Source organism: Hippocampus zosterae, chromosome 15 (genome assembly GCF_025434085.1).
Source record: "Hippocampus zosterae strain Florida chromosome 15, ASM2543408v3, whole genome shotgun sequence".
NCBI classification, from domain to species: Eukaryota; Metazoa; Chordata; class Actinopteri; order Syngnathiformes; family Syngnathidae; genus Hippocampus; species Hippocampus zosterae.
Genome location: NC_067465.1, coordinates 14942211 through 14970000, shown reverse-complemented (window position 1 = coordinate 14970000; position 27790 = coordinate 14942211). Strand labels below are relative to the sequence as shown.

Here is a 27790-nt window from a genome sequence, read left to right as displayed (position 1 = left end):
AACAGATTTAAGGTGATATTAAGTTAATGAAAAAGCTCTAAATGTGAGTTTTCATATTTGTTGATGCATGCAAATATTTGGTACTGATTTGTAAATTAGTTTAATAAAAGCATGCAACGCTAATGTGCACAGCCTGAGCGGAAGCCATGTCCATGCTTGGATGAGACACTGTTCAATTTTTTTGGGAGAGTGAGGGGGTCACGAGCGTCATTGTTTTTTTCCGGTGTGACGCTGCAGTCATTAATGGGATATCTACCTTCCAAAGTGTGTCTTCTCCCACTAGAGCCTCACAGACTGACTAAATAGCTGCAGTCTGACTTGAGCGGATCATGAGGTGCGAGGTCACTGTCAGGCCAAATTCATGACCAATCTCCGAGCAAAAGAATAGAAAAAAATCTTCAGAGTTCATTACACATCTAGTGGTGTTCAGGATCCATTCAGAACACATCAAATGAAGCAACGGGGGATACAAGTCAATTTTTTTTCTCCCATCCTGGCATGGTCATGTGTTTATGTTAACGCTTAACTTACTCAGATATTAAGCCATCTCTGCCTCTGGCATACCGTTGGTTGAAGAACTCTTCCTCCTCCTCTTCATCCTAGCAAAGTGAATGGGGAGGTCGTTTGATTCAAGACGCACATTCAATTGCATTTTAGGGAGGAAGCGCCCTTCACGTGGGCATTTAGAGAACAGCAAAAGGAGGCGGTAAAGATCAAACCTTTGTCAGTTCCTGTGCATTGGCGAGATTATCCACAGCGATGGCCAAAAAGACATTGAGGAGTGTATCTGACAGAGACGGCGTTAAGAACAAATGCCACTGACTTATTTGCATGACACGAGTATTCTATCTTTACCATCTTATCTTTATATATTTTTTATTTTTTAGAAAGCTTTCTGTTTTATGGAGGTATTTGCTCAGACCCGCAATTCCGAAGCGTGTTATTGCTTTTCTCAATGCAAACACTTAAATCGTTACAGGAAAATTGGACTTTTTACTGCTCCCAAAACCAAAGGCGAAATCATGCAGAGAGAAGCAACCATGCGGCAAATATGGCAGGGTATTGCTGGAAGGTCCGAGCACCAAGACAAGCGTCCTATGCTTCTCACAGCCACTAGGGAGCATGCTTGCATGATACGCTGGAATCAAGAGAAAAGAACACAATACTTTGTGAGATTTGTGTCCTGAATTCCATTCTCATGGCACTGTCTGTACATTAAAATTGAGACTATTTCCATTTTCGCTATGATGAAACAAGTGAGAACTCATTGTACTCTTCAGTGTCATCAAGGATACAGTTTCCAAACAGGGTAAGCACAATGAAGTAGATGGACGACCACATGCCGTACTGCACGCCTCCCTGAGAGCGAATGCCGTTGTACATCACTTCATTCCAGTCTTCACCCGTCAATATCTGCAAGTTGATGAGCAGAGTATTTAGTTTGACGAAACATGAGAGCTACTGAGTGGCATCAAGAATTCTGCATGTGTCACGAGAAAAAAATACTGGGATTTTGACAAACAAGACACATGAATGACATCTTTTGGTCAAGGTCGAAGTTTTGATACAGCTCTTCTATTAGATGTCACCTCCATCTTATGTTGTGACTGGCAAGTGGAGTGGACTTGCAAATATAGTTAGGAAAACACAAATAACAACAAGTAAGCATAGCAGGTTGCGAGAATGAAGCCTACGTTGTGTTTGTGGCAGCTCTGACGGGGATTTAGTTCATGTGTATGATGGTGATGCGCGCATATGTGTGCATGGACGTGTAGGCGGGCAGCGGAGGCGAGGTCGGGACGGCGAGCGAGTTTTTTAATCTGTGCCCGGTGTGAGAAATCTCCCAGGGTGCAATGTGTCATGGAGGCAGAATGCGGAGAGGAGGAGGGGGAACCGAACCTGAAAGACTGTCATGATCGCAGCTGGAAACGTGTCAAAGTTGGTGGGAGTGTAATCTTCAAAGATGAACCTAGAGGGGAGGAAGATGGAGAATCAAAGCATGGGCAACCAAGGAGGAGGAAGGTGCTCAGCTATTTTCATTTCCTCTGTGCCTCCATGAGGAACGTCAATGAAGCTTCTGCAATATACAGTCCCGGCTCAGCTCTACTCGCCAAGGTTTGAGACAGTCCATTTGAAAATACAACACACACCCGAGGTTTTGTGTTGGGCGAGTGGTCCGTAGATAGCTTAAATGATGATGCGTGACCAAGGGGCCATATAGGACCGATCACTTCCAAACCAAGATGACATTTTAAGCACGGATGAAAGGCATGCATACGTCTGAACATCCTAGTACAGTGGTTCTGAACCTTTTTAGAGGTACCGAACCCAACCAGTTAATATGCACATTCATCGAACCCTTCATGAGTGAAAAACATATATTTTTTACAAATTCAAGATATTAAAAAAATGCATTTATTAAAAACAAAAAAGAGTAAATACAATTTCAAGAGATAAGTATCCTTTTTTTAATTGTACTATCACGACAGTCACACATTGACTACTAAGCGAACTAAATTTCCTCCAGCACTGATTGGACAAGCAATGTAATGTGATCATCTGCACCTAGTGATGGCCAAGCGGGCGTGTCATAACTAATTGACATGTAGAGTCGGGTGTGTCTTAACCTCCATGGCAGAGGGTCCGTTGAACCCCTGAGACCAATTCACCGAACCCCTGGGGTTTGATTGAACCCAGGTTAAGAACCACTGTCCTAGTATCTTAATAGATGTCATTTTTCATAATCCACATTTGAATGCATGTATAAAATATAAAGCCTTCAACAACAAAGGGTTTGAATAATCCCCCAATTTTCCAGTCAAAAAAAGCGCTTGTGCAAAAAAAATACCATTCAAGGACAGCGCAAAGCTGCTGAACAGCAAACCAACATTCACTGCAAGAATTCATTTTTCACAAAAATCAACTCACTCAAAATTTTAATATTGAGGTACTAAATTCCTCCCGCGTGTCATTCTAAAGTCACAAAAAAATCGTAGGCCGACCCACATTCTAGTCGAGAGCTTTATAAGACTAAAACTAAGCCATGTCTGCCATCTGGTGGTGAATAGTGATATCACAACTCAGAACTTTGCGGTCTCTTTGTGTGGCCCAGAGGTTGCGGACCCCGATACTCTTCTGTAGACTGTTGCTGGCGCACAGATATATGCACAAGAGAATCCTGGAGATCCACCCTATGACATGTTGGGTTAATGATCCTATTAGAATATTCTAGGTTAAAAGCCGCTTTGTCATTTGATTCACCCCCAGATGAATCACTGTAATCTGAGAGTATTTACTTGGCTACTTGGCAAGTGCCTCCTTGTTAGAAGAAAGTTTTGTATGCAAATGCACAGAAACACACTAAAGTGTAAATCAGGTGCCCTTTTTAATATTTTCAGTGCGCATATGCAGCACTCATGTCCAACCCTGAGTATAAAAGGTCTTCTGACCAACGGGGCTGCTACAGATTCCCCTCATTATTACTGAGCTGCTTCATAACCACAAACATAATTACTGCACACAGGGAGTTAGGAAACAACCTCGATCGTGAGCCACGTGCTGCTAGTGAGATTGCATGTTGCGGCCTGTTCTGATAAATTTGCATAATGGAGGAAGGTTGTCATTTTGTACCCTTAAACATTAAATTGATGAATCACACTTGAAACATAGAACAATACTAACCGAATGTGTCAAAGCCAGTGGCGGCAAGCGGATACGCAGTGGAAAAGGGGCATTGCTAGCAACAAGCTAAAACCGCAACGTCCTACCGTCCTCCGAAAAGTTGCATTCCCAGCAGAGCAAACACCACAATGAAGAGGAACAGCAGGAAAAGCAGACTGATGATGGACTTCATGGAGCTCATGAGCGACACAACCAGGTTCCTGAGAGAGGCCCAGTATCTGACAAAGACAAAATAAAACTCTAACATGAAAAGTACAAATTGTTGAGGGGGCGTGGTGGTGTCTTGCTTACTTGGTAATCTTGAAAATCCTCAGAAGTCTCAGTGCCCTCAGCACGCTGATGCCAAACGACATGCCAGGCCGGAAGAAGCCATAAACCACCTCGAAGATGCTGCCCACAATAACCTGCAAAAAATAAAAAATAAAGTTCAACTGCCATTGTGGTTTGGCTGCCATACTCAAAGTACTGACTGACACCACTAAATTTCTCATTTTGCCATTCACAAAATCCATTTGAAAACCTGAAATGTGAGCTATTTAAAGAGCGTACATTATGGAAAATTGAGTTGTTATTGTTTTTATACACATGATATAGCTGGAGTGTCAGCATAGTTCAATGTTAGCTAACTGTGCACTGCTAACTGCTTGTCCAATCAATGAATGCTGTTTCCAGCATTCACTTTTGATGACCAGCACTTCCTAAAAAGTTTGGCCAAGTCGCAGATGTGAAGGCGGGGGCCATTTGTGTTGTGTGAACTGCATTCATTGACCAATTAAGAGTAATTTGTACTGTATGGTGATGACCTGCTGTCTCAATGAAAGAAAATACAAATGAATCTTCACAAACGCTCACTTCAATTGAATAGAATTTCATTTTGTCTTTGCAGTTCTGTATCTCTCTCTCTCTCTCTCTCTCTCTCTCTCTCTCTCTCTCTCTCTCTCTCTCTCTCTCTCTCTCTATCTATATATATATATATATATATATATATATATATATACACACACACACACACACACACACACATAGTATATAAAGCATTATGTCTCATAGAAACGTAGGGCTAATATGTATTCTTTACTCGTCAGAAATCACAGGGCACTCACGCCACAGTCGAAGCAGTTGAAAGACGAATGGAAGTAGAGACGGAAACCCAAACCATACATCTTCAGGAACATCTCAGCTAGGAACAGCCCGAGGAACACAAATTCTGCATAGTCTGGAGAGAATAAACAAACAAGCCATGAGATCAAAATAAATGCCATCTGTCACTCAAGAAGTGGCGACCCACAGAGGAAGATGGTGAGCCAGTCGGGTTGGTTGTGGTGCACGATGGCCACGCAGATGGTGTTGAGAGCCACCAGGCTAAGCACCATCAGGTAGAATGTGTCCGTCTTCACCATGCGGCGGATGGAGATGCGCAACATGCGCTCTTTGCGACGCAAGTAGGCGGCCGGACCACGCCTACCGCTGCGGAAATTCATCCTGGAGCGGGACATGCCTGTCAGACAGAGATGTGGGGCATGAGGAAAATTCACAATTTCTTTAGCTATTATACACAATATAATTCAAGAGACAGAAAGTTACGAGACGAGTAAAAGGCTCACTGGCAGTGGACATGTCCGTGTACTTGTCATCGCCCGGGGCTCCTCGACGTGCGCCTGTCTTCTTACTCGCTCTCTTCAGCACTTTTGACATGAAAACTCTTGTTTAATGACGAGTTTTAATAATTGACATTCAGAAAATAGATTAACAAATAAAGTATTAGGCTCTCTATTCTCTTCAACGAGGGCATTCATACATTTTCATTTGAGGGCTGCATACCGGATGGAAGGATGAAAGGGCCACTTCAAAATTGAACAAACTGTGGTCAGGTGAATGTTTCACTTGAGTGTGATGAATGTAATGTCTTCATAAATCATCCATCAAGCACAAAGTGGAAGAAATTATTTTTGCCGCTGAAACTGAATTGTCATTCTTCCCTACGGTGTTTTGAAGATAAATTGTGTTTTTTTTTTTAAATCATAAATGGTTCACTTGTATCTTCCATTGTAGAGAAAAGGTCTACCATCCTCCCGTCTCATTCTGTCTAACTTCCTTTTTTTTTAAACTGATCTTGCAGCCCTTGTCAAATGTCATTTTTAGTGTTTCTTTTTTTTGGGGGGGGGGCGGTCACGATGCGGGCTACTGAAAAATTGATGGCGGGCAGCAAATGACCCCCGGTCTGTAGTTTGGACACCACTGCCCCACAACTTAGGTGCTATACAGACATACTGAAAAGTAGGTTGTTCAATATTCACAATCGGAAAATCCTCCCCGATGTTATCAACACAGAGCTAGGCTAAGCCACGGGCTCGTTGAATATAACGGAAATGCTAGCGTGTCAGGAAATGAGCTAAAGCTGTCGCTGTTGCCTGACACAAATAGAGGAGCAACTAGTGTTTTGTGTCTTGGTGTAACATGTCTCCTAATTCATTTTCCACCAAAAAAAAAAAATCACAAGGAGAAATGTTTGTAGTCACAATGTAGTTCCAAGATAAGCTAACAGTTAGCCTAGCTTCTTCAATATTCTTGTTTCCAAACACTATTCACATCTATCATGATTTCAACAAAAGTTCTTGGAATTCCCTGGAACAAAATTAGAATGAAATGAAATTCGATCCATCTTTTTTTCCCTTTTTTTTAATGGTTGGCTTATAAACACATTTCTTGAAATCTATACCCAGGTTACAGTCAGGCTTAATCCTATGATCCCAAAATGGCCATTGGACAAAAAAAACAAACCAAAAAAAACATTTAAGATGACTGGATTGATGTGACTAGAATATTATGTCAATTTTAGGAATACATTTTGTACACCTTGTCACTATTAATCCAAAGTGAAATTAAAACATGCAAATATAGTCAGTGGACCGTGATGATATGTTAGGTAAAATCAATAACAGTTACTATAAGTAAAGTGAGACCAAGTCCTTGACTCTTTACCATCTAATGCCGATCTCCCCGAATTCTTGTTCTCCTCTGCTAGCATCACCTCCTCTGTCGAGACAAATCAAGTGAAAGTTTCAAACAGAATTTCCATAAATAATGGCTGGAGGCTCAATTGCAGATGACTGTATCTAACAGGAGTTTAAAAACAAAAGAAAAGTATGTTATGGAGAAATGCGCAGAAACGGCGAGACACGCGGTAGGCTGGCTGAGGTTAATCAATAGCGTAGCTTCCCTCAATACAACCATGGACGCACAAACATTATGAAATGATCACGTGTCGGAGTCGAGTGGAACGCTAATCGGTGAACATGCCTGGATGATCATTCTCTGCGCAAGGGACTTGTTTAATACATACAGTAAGACTTTACCCTTGAAGACTGTTTGTGGGCTTCAGTTAGTGCTGCTGTTTTGGTTAGTACCAGAATTCAACTGAGCTACAAACTTAGGTGCAGTCTTTGTCATATAAAACTGGCATTGTGGAAATTAACTGCCGATAAATAGTCGTGGTCAATTATGTTGTATGCCGTCTTCTTGGAATATCGATAGCCCACGGAATCTTTCGCGGAAGGAAGATTTATCCTTTTGCTGTTGATGCAAATCAGGGATGGGCAACATTAAATGCTTGAAGGAGTCATGAGTGTTCAGCAGTATGACTGGTTGGTGGTCGGGCGGCGGGGGTGGGGGGGGATAGCAGGTTTACATGGAAAATATGCATAGAATGTTTATCAGCGTTTTGGGAAGAATATTTTGGGTTTGTGAAATAATTTGGTTCTTTTTAAATTACGGAATGAAAGGGTCACTCAGAGTCCAAAGCTGCCCATCCCTGATATACAGTTCATCTCCCCTCTGATGCGTATGGTTGCCATGTAAGGCCCCCTTCAGGTAATTGCCAGGGTCCCTTGCCTCATTTGCCAGCATGTACCATACCAGTCCTAACAATGATAACCATCCATCCACCTATTTTCCGACCCGCTTATCTCATTTTTTTTTCCTGTGCGAGGGAACCATTTGTGAAGGCTGCACTCGGTGACTAATTGGGGCAAGTGCCTATTAGTCTATTTGAGGAAATACGGTACACACTGAGTGGCCGGTTTCGATTTTGGGAGCGAGGCTGGCACTGATGTAAATGCTCAGAGGCCTGTGTGACCTTCTTGATAGAAGGAGCTCTCATTCCCATCGCAGTGCTCGCAATATCTCTCACTCTCACTTCCCACACTCTCCCCACACACACACACACACACACACACACACACACACACACACACACACACAATTCATATGCATACTTGTGCACACATTTACTGTAAAGCCAGTGAGTCAGTATCACCTTTTTGTCACCCTCTACTTGCGTGGGAGACGGCCAGTGCAGACGTCGTTATCGCGCTTGTGTGTGCAGCCCCACAGCACAGACGCCCGGCGATATCCGAAAATGACGTCGGGTGAGTTAAGCTCGAGAAAAAAAATGGCGAATGCAGTTCCAGGTGTGCATGGCAGAGTGTTGCTATACCTGCCCTGTCTATCCAGGCCCGGTAACCGTTGAGTTCACGCTCCACCTGCTGCTGCCTCCTCAGCTTCATGAAGGCCCGCCTGTTCTCCACCCGCTCTCTCTCCTTGGCGAACTCCCTGAGGAGGGATGTGATAACAAGGACAAAAAAAAAGAAAGCGACGGTCATCTACAATCGTGAGTGACGTAAACACACGGAGGAAATGGTCACACTCACCCGGAAAGCACTCCCAGCACCAGGTTGAGCACAAAGAAGGAGCCAATGATGATGAGTGGGATGAAGTACATCCAGTTCCACGTGGGGCCCAAGGCATCATTAGTCTGAAATTGCATTCATAATATACCAAGTATACAACGATAACTCATATTTTATGTTTAAAATTGGATTCCTTTGTACGCAAATACCTAAGAAGTACCACTTTTTGGTGTGGTGCAACTTAAGAGCAAACCAAATTTCTCTGATTTATGTTAGTACGGCTGTGAGACACTGCAATGTCTATTTCAACATTTGTTGCTAGGTAAACTTTGTCAGGCACCAAGTAAAAATAACATATTTATTTTACATCTGAAGACTTCTCGCATGAATTTGCATTCATAATATTGTATAATTCAAACAATAATAATTTGTTCTTTAGCAGAGTTTATGGAGCACAAGGGTATATTTCAATGTTATTTTATTAAAACAGTAAAATGCAAGCTTGATTTTACTGTATGATGAACTATTTAAAAAACATTTATAATATTTTGTCAGGACAATAATTATTCAACATCAATCAGAAATATGAGATATTATAAAGTTGTACAGCTTGACTTCACAAATGAATCGATGCACTGATTCAAATATAAAATATAAATATATGATCACTTATCGCTAATATGTACAGTAATTACATTTAGATAATATTGTCTTTAAATTATACCACGGAGTGTTACATTTGATATTTTTTAATGAATAATGCATGTTTAATACTTAACTTTAAGAACATTCACTGACACCGTTCACTGTACACACTTACGTTGTAGAGAACAGCCGTCCATCCTTCCATGGTGATGCACTGGAAGACGGTGAGGACGGCAAAGAGGATGTTGTCAAACTGTGTGATGCCATCATTGGGGCCGATCCACGTGTCGTTGCAGTCGTATCTCTCCGGACACTTCCGTACGCCGCATGCAAACGCCAATTCGGATGAGTCTACCGTCTCATTGTCTGGAAAAATAATACCTGAGTGTTACTATGGGTTGGAAAGCTAGATTCCCACGGCAATGACCTCACCGTGGTCCTGAGCATGCACAGACGGATGCACGTGAGGAGAGCATCAACTGTCATGTTGCATGTCATATACATTAATACCACTCATGTTCGTTCCTCCATCTGTCGAATATCACAGAGTATCCACTCCACTGTTGGACCCTTGCAAAGCCCAGAAGAGACCCTTTGCTGTTGTTATTGTCACTTAGGGTGCTACAGTAAAAATATTCAAGGCCATTCCTCCCAATCATGCCCTTCCAGGTCTCACTGTCACTGCCCACGTGAGCATTGAAGTCCCCCAGCAGAACGAGGGCGTCTCCAGCTTGAGTGCTCTCCAGCACACCCGAGGTAGGTGTAGGTACTCCGAAATGCTGTTTGGTGCATAGGCACAAACAATATTCAGGAACCTTCTCCCCACTCGAAGGCGGAGGCTTCCCTCTCGTCCACCGAGGAGAACCCTAATGTACAGGCACCAAGCCGGTGGGCGATAAGTATGCCCACACCTTCTTGGCACCTCTCTACTTGGGCAACTTCAGAATGGAGGAGTGTCCAACCCCTCTCAAGAGGACTGGGACCAGAGCCTGCGCTGTGCGTGGAGGCGAGCCCGACTATATCTAGTCACTATATCGAGTCATGGGTGCCCTCTGAGCTGGGCGGCAACAAAAGGCCTTGGTGGTCCACTCCTGGGCCACAGAAACAAACTCTAGGGTAGGGGTGCCCAAACTTTTTGGACTGAAGATCTACTTTTCAATCAACTAACCTCCCGGGATCTACCCCGCGCGCACACACACACACACACACACACACACACACACATTCCTGTAAGACTATATTTGTGAGGTCCGGGTAACTCCAGATAAGGAGTGAGGACCACCCTTTCTGATAGGTTTAGAGAGGAACTAGTCTTAGATTTGTACACTAGATGTCACCCCAACCACTTTCCCCACTTCAACTTCTTTAAAAAACAGAGCAATAAAAAGTAGACTTGAAACTGAAATCATAGCAGGAGTGAGGACTCTGAATGGGCACATTCAAAGTCCTCACTCCTGTTGTGACTTTGGTTAAAATCTTTTTTGGTTTTGTTGCAGTTAAGCATACAAATCAACTTTTGGTATGGACTTCAGAGTTTTTCCTCTCTTATTAACCTGCAATTACACAGCAGACATTTTGTATTTTAATTTTAAAAAGTGTGAGTAGTCTGTTTTATGAATAATTTGATAGTTTCAACTTAAGATAAGCAGAGTTCCTCATTTATACATTATATATCAATCACAACTTGAACCGATTGATTGCTGTACAATTACTACTACAATAAAAGTGACCCATGCTTTGGCCAATTAATTTACGGAACTAAATCAAATATATTGTAAAACTTTATTAGAACATGTCAACATTAAATCTTACCTCAAGTAGAACATTTTTAACACTGCTCAGGAAGAGTAGAAAAGAATTGAAAAAAAAATACTCCAGCAAGAAAATTTAAATTTAAAAATGAAGAACTCGAGAAGCAGATCTTTTCTTGAAGTTCTTTACGTCTTTACAGGTTCTTTGAGCCAAGGCCTGCAGCTCTTTCATTTTGCAGTCAGTGCATTGTTCTTTGCCAGGCACTTGACACCCTTTTATAAGTCTCCCCAGGTGTTTTTCCACAGCAGCCTTTTCTTCTTCATTCCATGGTCTCCTCAAATTTGCTCTGGGAGACCCTAAATATGATGACAATTGCAATTTAATGATAATCACAAAGACCACCTTGTGATAGCTTTACAATGTGGATTTTATACGTAAAATAAATAAAATTACTTGTCTTTTTCTCCAATTTAGATTTTGCCTGCTCTTTGGGTGTAAGGTTTTTTCCTGGACTCGAATCTGCAATGAAATGGGACATCCCTGATTTGACACTCATTGTCAAATATGTTGCATGCATTTTAACTGGTTAAATTATGAAAAAAGAGATATAGTTCCTCACCCAAAGCTTACCATCCAATTCAGTCTTCCCTCTTTTGGAGAGATGCTTTTCCCTTTTTGGGGGTAAAGGTCGATACCACCACATGAAAAGGAGAACAAAGTGACACATTTTACTAAATCAGTGTTGAACAAAAATATGCTATCAAGGCATTCATTTAGTAACCCAATTCCAGTGAAATTGGGACATTATGCTCATCAATCAAAACAGAATACAATGATTTGCAAATCATGTCCAACCTATGTTTAAGTGAAGCATTACAAAGACAAGACAACATTCAATGTTCAAATTGGTACATTTAATTTTTTCCAATAATATTTAACTTGGAATTTAATGGCTGTAATGCGTTCCATAAAAGATGGAACAGCTAGCAAAAAAAATAATGTTGAGAAATGGTCATCAAAACCCTGTTTGTCACATCCCACCGGTGAACAGGCTAACTGTGAATGGGTGGGTGCCATGATTGGGTCAAAAAGTAGCTATCCTGAATTGCTCAGTCATTCACAAGCAAAGCTTGGGTGTGGGTCACCACAAGTTGAATCGTTGAAGGACAGAGTTTCACAAAGTATAATTGCAAGGAATTGAGGGATTACGTCATCTTTGGTCCATAATATCAAAAGGTTCAGAGAATCTGGACCAATCAGTGCATGTAAGCGGCAAGGCCAAAAACAGATAACATTCAAAGGCCATGACCTTCGACCTCTCAGAGAGCACTGCATCCAAAACCACCTTGTCCCAGCTTGTTTGGAACGTGTTGCAGCCATCAATTCCAACATAGTAGTGTAGTCAATTAAATAGAGGTTGAACATGATATGCAAATCATTGTATTATGTATAAAATACAAGTTCGTGCTTCCATTAAGAATAGAGAAGATTTACTGGGCAACATATAACATTTGAAAGGTATGTTACAAGAACATCTTGTATGATTTCATGCTAGTCAGTGTGAACCAACCGACATAATTAAATTTTGTTAGACCAATGCAAATATTTGGCAGAAATAAAATACTGATTCCTGATTCAAAATAGCTATCATCCATAAATTATCTTCCCCCTTCAAGTGCATTCCAGTGGCAGCCAGTGAACGAGCCTGGTCTCTATTGAACGCGAATAGCAGGGGTGAAGGCTAAATATGTTTCGAAAAAAAACTTTCATATTGATAGATTACATTGTCCAGTGTGGGCAATGCATTTAATAAATGAAATGGTAAGAACTTGAATCTAAATACAAAAATACCCAAAACAATGCTGTAATCGATCGTGTAATATTGTACAGTAGAAATTGTTGTTGTATGTCATTTGATAGTGCTTTAGGTGCTAGAGTGAATTTACGCCGCATCATTTCCCCCATGAAACATTTGATTTATAACGGCTAAAAATACACAAGGACTAAATATAATTTATATATGTTCCTCATACTGCGTGACAACTGACCGGAACAAAATATGGAGAAATTAAAACTCTTGACATGTCCATTCATCCGTTCTCCCCCCGCTCCCCACCCCAAAAGCCGACTGCCCCCATGTAGAGCGTTGCCACGTACAAAGTTACACCAGTGTAGCCCCTGAAAACAGCTTAAAACGGAGCAAATGTAACCCTGCTCAGGAGGTGGTTTAAACATTTACTCTGGAGTAAATGCTAGTATGCGGGGCAGCACCGATATAAAATGGGACGTGTGAACGCTACAGGAGTAGACTTGCTACGCGTGAAAAGAGTTGATTACATACGGGTAGAATGTGTTGCTTTCGTGCTCGTTTGTACTTCTGTCATCTTTCCTTTTGTAGGAGACTGGACTGTCTCAGAGTTGATTGTGTAGTTTGTTCCTTTGTTATGTGTTCACAAACCCCCCACAGAATTTATTTTGTGATTCCTTATGTTACCTTTCCAATTGCCTTGCCATCTTTAAATTTGATTGGCCACGGTAGAAGCAATAATGACTTCTGTGCCAAACTTGTTTGCCTTCCCTTTTTGTAAATGTTTTTTATGTTTAAAGAAGGATCTTCTTTGCTCATCTTTTGTTTTTACATGGGTTAATGGGTTACCTTCTTTACGAATTGCAGACGTGACTGTGCTCCTCTGCTTCATATGTCTGATGACTTGTAGAGTCTTCACTGGATGTATCATAAGAGAACAATTTTTCTACCTTTGGATGGAATATCTCCTCGTCATCACTCGACTCAGAGGATGTCTTAGTTGGTTTGTATTCCTCATCTGATCCAAAAAGACTGAGTCAGAATAATCACCAACTTCAGTGGGATTGTCCATCTGTTATAAAAAAAAAAAAAAAAAGATCAGAAAATACCATTGCAATTAATGATGTTAGAGAATAGTACTGATAATTCAGGCTTACATGACAAGATAGTTCTGTGGGATAAAATATTAATCGAACACATTAACATGGCAAAACAGAAATACCTTATAGAAATAACTTATTTTGTTTAATATGGGCAAATAAAGCATTTGAAACTGACCGGGTTAATCAATTAAAAGTCGACTTACTGTAATTTTTAAAAATGTCTATATCACTCATTTCCAGTGCTTGGCAAAGATGGGTAAGTGCCGAAACCAAATAATGGTATCAGGCTGATACCGGCATTATTTTAAGGTTATCGTGGAGGCTGCCAATACCAGCAATCGATATTTCAGAAAATTAAAAACTTAATAAATATAAATTTGGATATCAAGTCAGTCCTCCACTGTAGTAGTTGCCACTACACATTTGGCGAATCATCTGCGTCACAAAGAGAGGCTTATTTCCAAGTATTTGGCAATCCAAGAACAATGATGGCCGACAGAGTGCGGAGAGAACAATTTTCCACGTGAGCTGTACCCAGGTCAATCTTTTCATACACCTATTAATATGCAATTTCTGTATAGAATTACAATATTTACATTAATTCTTTGAACGCATTATGTGTACTTTTTAATCAAATTTGTTTGAATTCCTTCCACGTTCATCCTATTGTATTCCCAGAAGAGGCAATTTCTCTTAGTATGTGGCGACTAAAATGAACGCATATTCACTAAATCGCTGCACGCCAGAGCATTTTTTTTCTCCTTGAATTACATCAACATTCATCCACTAATTTGCCGATTAACGTCTAATCACTAAGTTGATATGAGTATGTTGATAAGGTTAAGATTTATGCTGAGAATGCATCACTATTGTGTTTTTATAAGCCTGGGCCAATAACTGGTTTGACGTTTGAAAAGTCAAAGTTTCAATCACCACTAATTCGGCTTTGCCAATAAGGATATTAGGGATCAATAAACGATGAGCGAGTGTGGTTACAAATCGCAAAGGTTGATGACAGTGACAATGTATGTTGCCACAAAAAAAATCATCAAAATGTCACCGTAAAATACAAGAAAGCTTAACAAACATAGAAAATATGCATTTCTCCTCATATAAGTGGGTTTTTTTTCAGCCCAAAATGCATAGGTTTTGGTGATCCACACATTTAACCTTTATTATTGTTTTTTTATTCATTTATTATTTAATTTTAACGTTTGTGTTGATAATGGTTCACAGTATAATATTTCGTTCAACCCACTTTATTATCTGTAAATTGCTTGGTATTTTACATCGTCTTTTTGCAGTTACTTTCTGTATATGGAAAGACACTGGTTCCATTTACAACTAATTCTCTGCTCAACTAAGATGGCGGCGGCGGCGAAAGACGCTGGGTCATTTGCAACTAATTCTCTGCTCAACTAAAATGGCGACATTTTGCCACACCAACGGCCTATTCTGTGGCGCTGTATTGTGTGTCTGACGGCCTATTGAAAGTTTATTGTTTGAGAGGAAACTTTCTATCTTGGTGACAACTCCTTAGGTACAGCATAGTAGAGTTATTCATATAGTTGGTTTCACTCTAATGCTGATATAACACGAACCTTTGAGCCTGCCCGAATTACTTAGAATAACTAACTTGTAAGAAAATATTCAAAACTTGAGTGTCTTACCTGCTTTAATTCTGAAGTATTTGTCACTTTCTGGGGTTTTCTCGATGATGCTGACTCGTACGTTCACTCTTCTCAACGCCTTCCTTTTGTGCAGGTAGCAAAGCGCGCGTTTCCTAATTGATGGTCAGCGAGTGTGATGTGGGGGAGGGTAGCTGTAGAAACTCGTTTCCTGCAACGTAACTGTGACGTTTTGGGGTGTGAAAACAGCCCCGCCCCTTCATAACCAAAACTCCTTCACTTTTCCTCTGAGGTCCGTTTTGAAGTGGGGCATAGTAAATGTCAAGCAATATCAACATATTTTATGAAATCTTGTTTACACCAATGTCATGTACTCCTAAAATGAGCACAGCATATATACATGTGTGTGTATATACATACTGTATATATATACAGTATATACACACACACACACATAAAAACGACTTAAAATATTGTAATTGTTCTGAAAGCAACATTATTCCCAAATGCTAATATGGAATTGTGATGAAACATCATTATTATTTACTTATTGGATGCAATTCGTATTATACAGTTTCGATGTCCAAAGCAGAATAAAACGAATTAGATTTTCTGGGGACACGACTGCAACACTCAACTCTTCTTGCAAAGCTTTGTTGCTGCTGTATGAACCGCGCTTCTAATTGATCACGTGCTCAAACTAGTGTGGGGGAGGGGAGCTGAATAAACTAGGTTCAAACAGTGCAACTGCGAGGGTTTGGAGCTGGGAACAGCCCCTCCCCCCTTCATGGCCAACGATAAACTAAAATTGCTCAGCCTTTAACTTTTATTTTACTCTGCGGTCTGTTTTGAGGGGAGCATGATAAATTTCAAGCAACATCTATATGTTTCAGCAACTGTAATAACACAAATGTATATACCTGTTCATATTTTTTAAACCAGACTTAAATATTATAATTGTTCAATGAAACATAATTACAGTAAGTATTGCCATCTATGGACTTCTGTCAAACGAAAATTCCCTCACCCAGAATAAAAATCTATGCATTACACATTTGAGTACGATATTACATTATATGATTGCTTCAGGAGTATGAGGTACCGAATCCCCTGATGCGGGCACTTTGGTCCCTCCACCACAGATGTCAGAATTTGGTTCACATTACCGGCAGTAAGTCAGAATCGTTTCCAGTGAGGGTTGGACTCCGCCAAGGCTCCCCTTTGTCATCGATTCTGTTCATAAACTTTACGGACATTGGCAATTTCTAGGCGCAGTGTAAGTGTTGATGGGGGTCCATTTCGGTGGCCTCAGTATTACATCTCTGCTTATTGCAGATGATGTGGGACTGTTGGCTCTTTCAAGCAGGGCCCTTCAACTCTCACTTGAGCGTTTCGCAGCTGAGTATGAAGTGGTTGGGATGAAAATCAGTCGGAAAAGGGTGGAGTTCTCTCTCCGGGTCGGGGAGGAGATCTTGTCCCAAGTGGAGGAGTTTAAGTATTTTGGGGTCTTGTTTGCAAGTGAGGGCAGGAGGGAATGAGAGATCGACAGGCGCAGCGGTGAAGCGGCTGCTGCTTGCTCTGCGCGCTTTGTATCGGTCAGTCGTGGTGAAGAAGGAGCTGAGCCAAAGGGCGAAGCTCTCAATTTACCGGTTGATCTACGTTCCAACCCTCATCTACTGTCATGAGCAATGAGTCGTGACCGAAAGAATGAGATCCCAGATACAAGCGGCCGAAATGAGTTTTAAAGGTGTTCCGGGCATGTCCCACCGGCAGGAGGCCCCGGGGACAACCCAAGACACGCTGGAGAGACTGTGTCACTCAGCTGGCCTGGGAACGTTTCAGAATCCCCGGGAAGAGCTAGGAGAAGTGGCTGGGGAGAGGGAAGTCTGGGCTTCCCTGCTAAAGCTGCTGCCCCTGTGACCCGACCTTGGATAAGCGGTGGAATATGGATGGATGGATATTACATTAGTGATCGATTCATAACAACGGACGAACGTTCCGATAAATGGAACCTGGAAGCCATACGGAAGCTCGAATTAGAGCAAACTCAAGCAAGTCCCGTTCGATACCGCGGAATAACTGTCTGCACCACTTTTTACTCTCTTTGGCACAAAAACAGCAGAATCTCTCTATTAGCATGAGTTTACTGGAATCGTGAACGACTTTCTATTCCATTCATTTACATTTACGTCCTGTCGATCGTTGCATCCAAACAAAGGAATGGTAATGACTGTGGAAGAGAACATGGAATGCATCCGATTAGATGCTCAAAGCAAGTTGCTTGTGGCTCGACGGACTGTAGAGTAAATGAACGTTTCCTGGAATGCTTGACCTGCTATCATGCTAACTCAACTCAACATTATTTATAGAGCACTTTCAAACAGCCATCGCTGCATACAAAGTGCTTTACATGGAGCAATTTAACATATACAATAAACAGTAACGCAGTCTGTAATAAATACGGTAGAAAGCACCGAACAGCAAAACCAAGAACAAATCTAAGTCATGGTGAGTCAAATGCCAAAGAATACAAGTGAGTTTTGAGGCGCGTTTTGAAGATGGGCAGCGAGGAGGCTTGCCGAATGTTCAGTGGGAGGTCATTCCAGAGAGAGGGACCAGCAACAGAAAAGGCTCCATCCCCTCTGAGCCTCAGTTTAGTTCTTGGTCCTTCTAATAATGTCTGGTCCGCAGACCAGATGAGGTCAGCGAGGTAAGGTGGCACGAGGCAATTTAGAGATTTGAAAAGGTCATTTAGAGATTTGAAAACAATTTGCGCTAACTGGAGCGCTAATCAGAGAGAAGGCGAGTTCCATCGCGCTATGGGCATGGAGCACTTTGAAGGGTCCCGTGGATGCCTTCAGACATTTGTTGCACAACATCAGCTGAGCAACGCTGTCTTGGGTGGTGATCGAGGGGAGGTCAAGTTCGAGATAGTGAGTGATTGGAAAGAAAAGCCACCAGCTGTTATAGGTCTCATTTTGGAGCAAAGAGCCCTCATTTTGTGACTACTCTTGTTATAATGTATTTTGTTCATATACCTGTACTGTATACTGCCGTTTTTGTGTTATTTGTGTTGTTGGGGCATATATTTTTGCATTTTACTGCTTGTGTTCTTACACATGTATTTTGTTAACACACTTGCATGTTCATAAAGGACGTGTACCGTAGTCATGTCCCACATAAGGAAATTCTGTTATCAAGACTGATTGAGCAACGCAAACATGATTTCTTACTAAAGAATACTTACTGTTGTTACTTATTGGATGCAAATCATAATGATCCAGTTGAAATGTCCAAAGCAGAATGAAACAAATTGGATATGCTGGGGACACTTCTGCAATACAGTACCTAACTCATTTTTTCTTGCAAAGCGTTGTGGCTGGCTTCTGCGCAGCTCTGCTAATTGAAATGTAAACAAACTCATGTCTGGGGGGAGGGGTGCAGCAAAAACTTCGTTTTTGAGCAGGTAACAGCCGCTCCTCTTCATGGCCAATGACTAAGTCAATTATCAAAATTGCCATAGCCTTTTTGAACTTTGAGGTCTGCTGTGAAGGCGAGCATGATAAATTTTGAGCAACATCTACATACAGTATTTGAGTAACTAGGCTCACCAATGTCACATACTCCGCGCACACACAGTATATTTAAACTGACTTACAATTTTACAATTGTTTTTAAAGCAACATAATTCCAAACTCTAATATGGAATTTAGATGAAACAATTATTTACTTATTGAATGCAAGTCATATTTTCCAGTTTCAATGTCCAAAGCTGAATGAAATAAATTGGATATGCTGGGGACACTTCTGCAATACAGTACCTAACTCATTTTTTTCTTGCAAAGCGTTGTGGCTGGCTTCTGCGCAGCTCTGCTAAATGAAATGTAAACAAACTCATGTCTGGGGGGAGGGGTGCTGCAAAAACTTCGTTTTGGAGCAGGTAACAGCCGCTCCTCTTCTTGGCCAATGATTAAGTCAATTATCAAAGTTCCCACAGCCTTTGTGAACTTTGAGGTCTGATGTGAAGGAGAGCATGATAAATTTTGAGCAACATCTACATACAGTATTTGAGTAACGAGGATCACCAATGTCACATACTCCTAAAATAATTACAGCAAATAAAATTATATATATGTTCACAAACACAACCGCACACACAGTATATTTAAACTGACTTAAAAATTTACAATTGTTTTTAAAGCAACATAATTCCAAACTCTAATATGGAATTTAATCGTTTCTTGGTTTCTTGGAATTGGAATTCTTTACTTATTGAATGCAAGTCATATTTTCCAGTTTCAATGTCCAAAGCAGAATAAAATGAATTGGATTTTCTGGGGCCCTCCGTGAGTCGTCACCTTACCGTGGTGGAGGGGTTTGTGTGTCCCAATGATCCTAGAAGCTAAGTTGTCTGGGGCTTTATGCCCCTGGCAGGGTCACCCATGGCAAACAGGTTCGAGGTGAGGGGCCAGACAAAGCACGGCTCAAAGACCCCAATGATGAATACAATAAATGGATCTAGGTTTCCCTTGCCCGGACGCGGGTCACCGGGGCCCCCTTCTGGAGCCAGGCCTGGAGGTGGGGCTCGTTGGCAGGCGCCTGGTGGCCGGGCCTACACCCATGGGGCCCGGCCGGGCACAGCCCGAAGAGGCAACGTGGGTCCCCCTTCCCATGGGCTCACCGCCAATGAGAGGGGCCAAATGGGTCGGGTGCAATGTGAGCTGGGCGGCAGCCAAAGGCGGGGACCCTGGCGGTCCGATCCTCGGCTGCAGAAGCTAGCTCTTGGTACATGGAATGTCACCTCTCTGGCAGGGAAGGAGCCCGAGCTGGTGTGTGAGGCAGAGAATTTCCGACTGGATATAGTCGGACTTGCCTCCACACACAGCCTGGGTTCTGGTGCCAGTTCTCTCGAGAGGGGTTGGACTCTCTTCCACTCTGGAGTTGCTCACGGTGAGAGGCGCAGAGCAGGTGTGGGCATACTCATTGCCCCCCGGCTCAGTGCCTGTACATTGGGGTTCACACCGTTAGACGAGAGGGTCGCCTCCCTCCGCCTTCGGGTGGCTGGACGGGTCCTGACTGTTGTTTGTGCATATGCACCAAACAGCAGCTCAGCATACCCACCCTTTTTGGAGTCCTTGGAGGGTGTGCTGGAGAGTACTCCTGCTGGGGACTCCCTTTTTCTGCTGGGGGACTTCAATGCTCACGTGGGGAATGACAGTGATACCTGGAGGGGCGTGATTGGGAGGAACGGCCCCCCCGATCAGAACCCGAGTGGTGTTTTGTTATTGGACTTCTGTGCTCGTCACGGATTGTCCATAACGAACACCTTGTTAAAGCATAAGGGTGTCCATATGTGCACTTGGCACCAGGACACCCTAGGCCGCAGTTCGATGATCGACTTTGTAGTTGTATCATCGGATTTGCGGCCGCATGTTCTGGACACTCGGGTGAAGAGAGGAGCGGAGCTGTCAACTGATCACCACCTGGTGGTGAGTAGGCTCCGATGGTGGGGGAAGATGCCGGTCCGTCCTGGCAGACCCAAGCGTATAGTGAGGGTTTGTTGGGAGCGTCTGGCGGAATCCCCTGTCAGGAGTTTCAACTCCCACCTCCGACAGAGCTTTTCCCATGTTCCGGGGTAGACGGGGGACATTGAGTCCGAGTCCCATGTTCCGTGCCTCTATTGTTGAGGCGGCCAATCTGAGTTGTGGCCGTAAGGTGGTTGGTGCCTGTCGTGGCGGCAACCCCCGTACTCGCTGGTGGACACCAGCAGTAAGGGATGCCGTCAAGCTGAAGAAGGAGTCCTATCGATACTTGATGGCCTGTGGGACCCCAGAGGCAGCTGACGGGGATCGACTGGCCAAGCGGACCGCGGCTTCGGTGTTCGCCGAGGCAAAAACCCGAGCGTGGGAAGAGTTCGGTGAGGCCATGGAAGCGGACTTCCGGACGGCTTCGAGGAAATTCTGGTCCACCATCCGACGTCTCAGGAGGGGGAAGCAGTGCACCACTAACACTGTGTACAGTGGGGATGGGGCGCTGCTGACTTCCACTCGGGACGTTGTGAACCGGTGGGCAGAGTACTTCGAAGACCTCCTCAACTCCACCAACACGCCTTCCTTGGAGGAAGCAGAGCCTGGGGACTCTGAGGTGGGCTCTCCTATCTCTGTGGTTGAAGTCACCGATGTGGTTAAAAAGCTCCTCGGTGGTAGGGCCCCAGGGGTGGATGAGATCCGCCCGGAGTTCCTCAAGGCTCTGGATGTTGTTGGGCTGTCCTGGTTGACACGCCTCTGCAACATCGCGTGGTCAACAGGGAGAGTGCCTCTGGATTGGCAGACCGGGGTGGTAGTCCCTCTTTTTAAAAAGGGGGACCGGAGGGTGTGTTCCAACTACAGAGGGATCACACTCCTCAGCCTCCCTGGTAAGGTCTATTCAGGGGTGCTGGAGAGGAGGGTCCGTCAGGAAGTCGAGCCGCCAATTGAGGAGGAGCAGTGTGGTTTTCGTCCCGGCCGTGGAACAGTGGACCAGCTCTACACCCTTAGCAGGGTCCTTGAGGGTATGTGGGAATTCGCCCAACCAGTCTACATGTGTTTTGTGGACTTGGAGAAGGCGTTTGACCGTGTCCCTCGGGGAGTTCTGTGGGGGGTGCTTCGTGGGTATGGTGTACCGAATCCCCTGATACGGGCTGTTCGGTCACTATACCACCGATGTCAGAGTTTGGTTCGCATTGCCAGCAGTAAGTCGGAATCGTTTCCAGTGGGGGTAGGACTCCGCCAAGGCTGCCGTTTGTCGCTGATTCTGTTCATAACCTTTATGGACAGAATTTCTAGGCGCAGCCGAAGCGTTGAGGGGGTCCGTTTTGGGGGCCTCAGTATTGCATCCCTGCTTTTTGCAGATGATGTGGTGCTGTTGGCTCCTTCAAACGGGGCTCTCCAACTCTCACTGGAGCGTTTCGCAGCCGAGTGTGAAGCGGTTGGGATGAGAATCAGCACCTCCAAATCTGAAACCATGGTCCTCAGTCGGAAAAGGGTGGAGTGCCCCCTCCGGGTCGGGGAAGAGATCTTACCCCAAGTGGAGGAGTTCAAGTATCTTGGGGTCTTGTTCACGAGTGGGGGTAGGAGGGAGCGGGAGATCGACAGGCGGATCGGTGCAGCGTCTGCTGTGATGCGGACGTTGTATCGGTCTGTCGTGGTGAAGAAGGAGCTGAGCCAAAGGGCGAAGCTCTCAATTTACCGGTCGATCTACGTCCCAACCCTCACCTATGGTCACGAGCTATGGGTCGTGACCGAAAGAACGAGATCCCGGATACAAGCGGCCGAAATGAGTTTTCTCCGGAGGGTGTCCGGGCTCTCCCTTAGAGATAAGGTGAGAAGCTCAGTCATCCGGGAGGGGTTCAGAGTCGAGCCGCTTCTCCTCCACATCGAGAGGAGCCAGATGAGGTGGATTGGGCATCTGATTCGGATGCCTCTTGAGCGCCTCACCGGTGAGGTGTTCCGGTCATGTCCCACCGGGAGGAGACCCAGAGGAAGACCCAGGACACGCTGGAGAGACTATGTCACCCAGCTTGCCTGGGAACGACTCGGGATCCCCCGGAGAGAGCTGGAAGAAGTAGCTAGGGAGAGAGAAGTCTGGGCTTCCCTGCTAAAGCTGTTGCCCCCGCGACCCGGCCCCGGATAAGCGGTAGATGATGGATGGATGGATGGATTTTCTGGGGAGCGGCCTGGTGAACTAGTGGTCCACGTGTTGACCTCACAGTGCAGAGGTACCAGGTTCAATTTCAGCTCCGGCCACCCTGTGTGAAGTTTGCATGTTCTCCCCAGGTCTGTGTGGGTTCTCTCCAGATCCCACATTCCAAAAACATGCATGGCAGGCTAATTGAACAATCCAAATTGTCCCTCGGTGGTGAGTGTGAGCGCGGATGGTTGTTTGTCTGTGTGTGCCCTGCGATTGGCTGGCAACCGGTTCAAGGTGTCCCCTGCCTACTGACCGAAGACGGCTGGGATAGGCTCCAGCACCCCCCGTGACCCTTGTGAGGATAAAACGGATCGGAAAATGACTGAATGTATGTTACAATGAGAACTCCGACATGCCTGAGGGCGTAAATATGCTTACAGCTTTAACTTTTTTAATTTAATTGCACTTTCCTATTTCTATTTAATGTGGTAGTTTGAAAATATAAATAAGAAGTTCCTCACCAATTACTCAGTACTTGTGATTCTTTCACTACGTACATTCATTCATTCATTCATTCATCTTTCGAGCCGCTTGATCCTCACTAGGGTCGCGGGGGTGCTGGAGCCTATCCCAGCTGTCTTCGGGCAGTAGGCGGGGGACACCCTGAATCGGTTGCCAGCCAATCGCAGGGCACACAGAAACGTTCAACCATTCGCACTCACACTCACACCTAGGGACAATTTAGAGTGTTCAATCAGCCTGCTACGCATGTTTTTGGAATGTGGGAGGGAACCGGAGCACCCGGAGAAAACCCACGCCCGGGAGAACATGCAAACTCCACACAGGGAGGCTGGAGCTGGAATCGAACCCGGTACCTCTGCACTGTGAAGCCGACGTGCTAACCACTGGACTACCGGGCTGCCCCACTACGTACATATTTACTCTTATTCAAGGACTCTTTTTTTTTACATGTCATATTTTTCAAAAGTAACACTAATACAATTGAGTGCACATTTATTCTGCCACCTCTGTCCTTGTGTCCTTATGGAAAAGATGAGACTGATGCCCTAAATATAATAGTAAATAATAGTTCCATCAGTAGTATACAATAGAATATAAAACATTACTCAGTAAAAATACTCACAGAGAGCTTTGCTTAATGTTAGAAATGTGCACTTCAAATTACAAATGTGGAGCTATGAAATGACAACTAAAACCTCAATATGTCACAAATGGAATAAGTTTGTACTTCACTAAATTATTTTAGGTTTTTTATTTAGTGGTTTGATTTAAGGTGTAATTTCGGGTGGGTCTGAGGCCATATTCCAGATTTGGGTTTGCATAACAAGTTCTATTTCATAACAAGATGTTTGTTAAAAAAGTTAAACTTAGACAAATATTAGAAATAATAAAAAATACATCATTGTTTTACTTTCTAATAAGCCCATGACACTGTTTTCTATAGTTTCAGTTTTGTTGGAACAAAAATATTTCAGAAATCAATAGGTGGCGGTAGTGAGTAAAAAGTGTGTGTATTGAATTTAAATGAAAATACACACAAAAAATCATTTTTGGTATATTTGTGAGGACCTGTCTGAAACTTTGAGAGATGCCTATATAAACCCTCTAGAGGCCTTTAGAATGAAAAACTTGTGAGGACTGGCCTAAATGTCCTCACTTGTCAAAAATGTCCTCACTACGTTGGTCTTATAATCACAGTGGTCCTCACAAGTATAGCCATACAAACACACACACACACACACACACGCCATGATGAGAAACAGCCTTAAACTGAGGCATGCGAAGCAAACTCAGAATGAGAATAATGACGATAAAAAATAGAGTGCAACAGCTCTGATCACAAGCTGCAATTGCAGACTGCTGAGCGCTAACATCTTCCAGTGACGCAATCACGCGCCACCGTAAATTCAAGATTTACCTGCTTTATTTTATTTTTTAAATATTTTTTTTGTGAAAATGAGACTGATAAGATGATTAGGGTGCAGCGTACATTAACACAAAAAAATATATATTACTAACATGTACAGAGACACACAAATGGTTGTTTGTTTATTTTTCTCCTCGACACTCCTCGGATCTACTTGGAACCTGTCTTCGATCTACCAGTAGATCAAGATCGACGTAATGGGCACCCCTGCTCTAGGGACATGGAATGTTTTTGTGACATTTTCCTATTATCATTTACATTAAATGCATTAAAAAGCACATTAAACACATTAAAAGCTAGGACGTGATGAGGACAAAGTTTACTGTGAAATCTAGAAATCTATTTTTTGTCTCCACACATTGTCAATTCCCTGATTTTTTTTTTCTTAAATAAAGAAAGCGCCCCAATGTGATAGGCAATAAATAAATAAATAAATAGGGGGAAAATATATATATATATATACAGTATATAGTTCAGAATCTACTGTGTCAAATTTCTGTTTTTATTTTTTCCCTTCATTGAACTTTCCTGCATTTTATTTTTGCTGAAAAAGAACACGTTCAAAATGATCACCTCACAACAAATATAAGACATTAACGATAGGATACTAATTGTTTTTCAACTATTATGTGTGTTCAGGAAATCCAATACAAAACCAAAACATTTCTCCTCCTTCATTGCACTTCTCTTCCTGAGGGGGAAAAAAACAAGTGGTGAAAAAAATTTGATACCTTAAGTGCAAACAATCACGAAAGCCTGTAGTTAAAAAAAGATGCCACCCAGTGCATAATAAACTGTTTTGCTTCCAGGTTTTTGTGAGTGAGTCCACCGAGCTGCTCTGCATGTACGCTTGTGCTGTGGGCGCTGGTGGGCGGGCAGATCCGAGCCAGCTTGCTTGTTTGCGCTGCTAAGTCACATGGCCGACAGCGCAACACAAGAGAGGATCGGGTAAGGCGACCAAATTGAGCCTGCTCTGGGCTGAGACAAAGAAGTAGGGCTGTCGACTGTTCAACGAAACCAAAGCAGTGTATAAACCATTGGAACTGAAACGATGCTATTGATTTCATTGTGTTCGTATCAATTCGATATGATACTGTCTTGGTCGCGATATTATTGATATTTGAATTGATCTGCCAGTTGCGAACACTTATAAACACCAAGAATAGCAAAGAAAACGTTCTCCTTTACTTCTCCGTTGGCCTCAGTAAAGGCACATTTCTGCAGTCTGTTTCTCAAAATATCGTGGCAGCAATATGCGAAAAAGATGCCGCCTTGAAAGCATCAGTCAGAACGAGTCAGCCTGATAAACATGGCGGAGAATGAGCGACTCCTCTCTTTACTGCCTGAGAGGGAGACCATTTTTATCCAAAAGTCGACTAGAAGCAGCAAGCAAATTGGCTACAAATGAGGAAACGCTCCACACAAAATGGATTGATGGCTAATCTAATAGCTGCAATGTTCCAATAGCACGTAAATTGTCTGCTTTCAAACTCCAGTGTAACTCAACAATGGACCAGCAGTTAATTAATCAGAGCTGCAAAATAGACTGTGGGATGTAAAGACAGGATCAAAACACTTTTGCTAATGTGTGCGCACGTGCCAGTGTCCAAACAACATGTGCACGCCCCCACCAGTATCCAAAATGTTCTCTGGTGTTTCATTTTCTGACACATAACGATCATGATGTAACCCACTGGCCACAGCATTAGGTCCAGTGGAAGAATTTAATAGAACCAACACGAGCAGGTGTGTATTGGCACACCGGAGCGTACCAAGGATGTCGACAGATGGTAGGCAGGTGTGGTGAAGCTTCCCACTGTAGAACTCCAGGCCGATGATGGCAAACATGAGAATGGCGAAGAAGAGGAGCAGGCCGATCTGCAGCAGAGGGATCATGGCCTTCATGATGGACTTGAGTACAATCTGCAGGCCTGAGGGCAAACGCAGGATGACTTTAGTGTGCGAACAACATGAATATCGTTTCATCTAGCACAGTAAATCAACGCAAGGGCTATTGAGCAGAAACAGTTATCAGAAAAAAGGTTCCGCTGTGGCTGACTCAGTGTCTCCAACACAGGAAATAATCACATGCCTAACAATGTAGGTTTACAATTTAAATCCATAGGTCTTTTTTTTTTAATTTTTATTTTCCATCGACCTAGTTTTGCCAGTATCTTTGGGGATATAGATAAAAAGATTCTTCCAACTTACATTTGTACTTCGGATCTACACAATATAGCAATTAAAATACAAAAAAAAGAAATATAAAAATAAAAAAATACAAGAAAATATAAGCAAAAAGATTAAAAAAAATTCAAATTAAGATACAAAATCCTATCGAAATGATGGATCGCATGACAGAAAAAGGATTGTGTTATGCACAATGTAGGAAAAGTTTCATCATGTATACAAAAATGTGTAAAAATACAACAAATTACAAATTCTGTTTGATTTAATTAATATTGAAAAAAATGAAAAAGTGATTCAAATTTCATTTCAAAAATAATTTGAAAATTAATTTAAATGTATGCAGCATTCATACTTAAATATATTAGTGCATGGTGTTCTAGTATGCAATAATAATATTATACAAATTAAATATTAAATCATGTCTATCAAATATTTTGTGATTGGAATAAAATGTGCTCTATATGCTTGGATAACAGGACATAATAATATACAATACAATACAGCATATCAATAACAGAATCATGATAAATAGATTAAAAAAAAGAAAAAGAACCAAATATGTGAGATTTATAAAAATTCTGTATCCAACAAATCTTTTGTGTTACATAAAAATGCAGTAAGGCAGTTAATTAGATATATTTTGACAAAAATGATAAAAGATCCTGATGAAAATGTAATTT

General features: G+C 42.7%; 1 protein-coding gene and 1 long non-coding RNA gene across 3 annotated transcripts in view; both read right to left on the bottom strand.

Annotated features, from left to right (window-relative positions):
* Positions 1 to 27790, bottom strand: part of cacna1eb (calcium channel, voltage-dependent, R type, alpha 1E subunit b) — an 89753-nt gene that overhangs the window by 24203 nt on the left and 37760 nt on the right. For both annotated transcript variants that reach the window (XM_052088349.1, XM_052088350.1), the window contains exons 7-20: positions 26693 to 26851; positions 9190 to 9380; positions 8391 to 8494; positions 8177 to 8292; positions 6664 to 6717; positions 5286 to 5366; positions 4970 to 5179; positions 4785 to 4897; positions 3973 to 4085; positions 3768 to 3899; positions 1900 to 1969; positions 1296 to 1413; positions 720 to 787; positions 532 to 599 (exon numbers count right to left, since the gene is read on the bottom strand). In XM_052088349.1, the coding sequence (XP_051944309.1) occupies positions 532 to 599; positions 720 to 787; positions 1296 to 1413; positions 1900 to 1969; positions 3768 to 3899; positions 3973 to 4085; positions 4785 to 4897; positions 4970 to 5179; positions 5286 to 5366; positions 6664 to 6717; positions 8177 to 8292; positions 8391 to 8494; positions 9190 to 9380; positions 26693 to 26851 (1597 nt within the window). The remainder of the gene's footprint in view (positions 1 to 531; positions 600 to 719; positions 788 to 1295; positions 1414 to 1899; positions 1970 to 3767; positions 3900 to 3972; positions 4086 to 4784; positions 4898 to 4969; positions 5180 to 5285; positions 5367 to 6663; positions 6718 to 8176; positions 8293 to 8390; positions 8495 to 9189; positions 9381 to 26692; positions 26852 to 27790) is intronic.
* On the bottom strand, positions 10851 to 11644 carry LOC127616799 (uncharacterized). The gene is made up of 3 exons (XR_007967185.1): positions 11386 to 11644; positions 11220 to 11285; positions 10851 to 11122 (listed from the first exon to the last, which is right to left on the bottom strand). It is a non-coding gene; the product is annotated as an uncharacterized LOC127616799 (long non-coding RNA).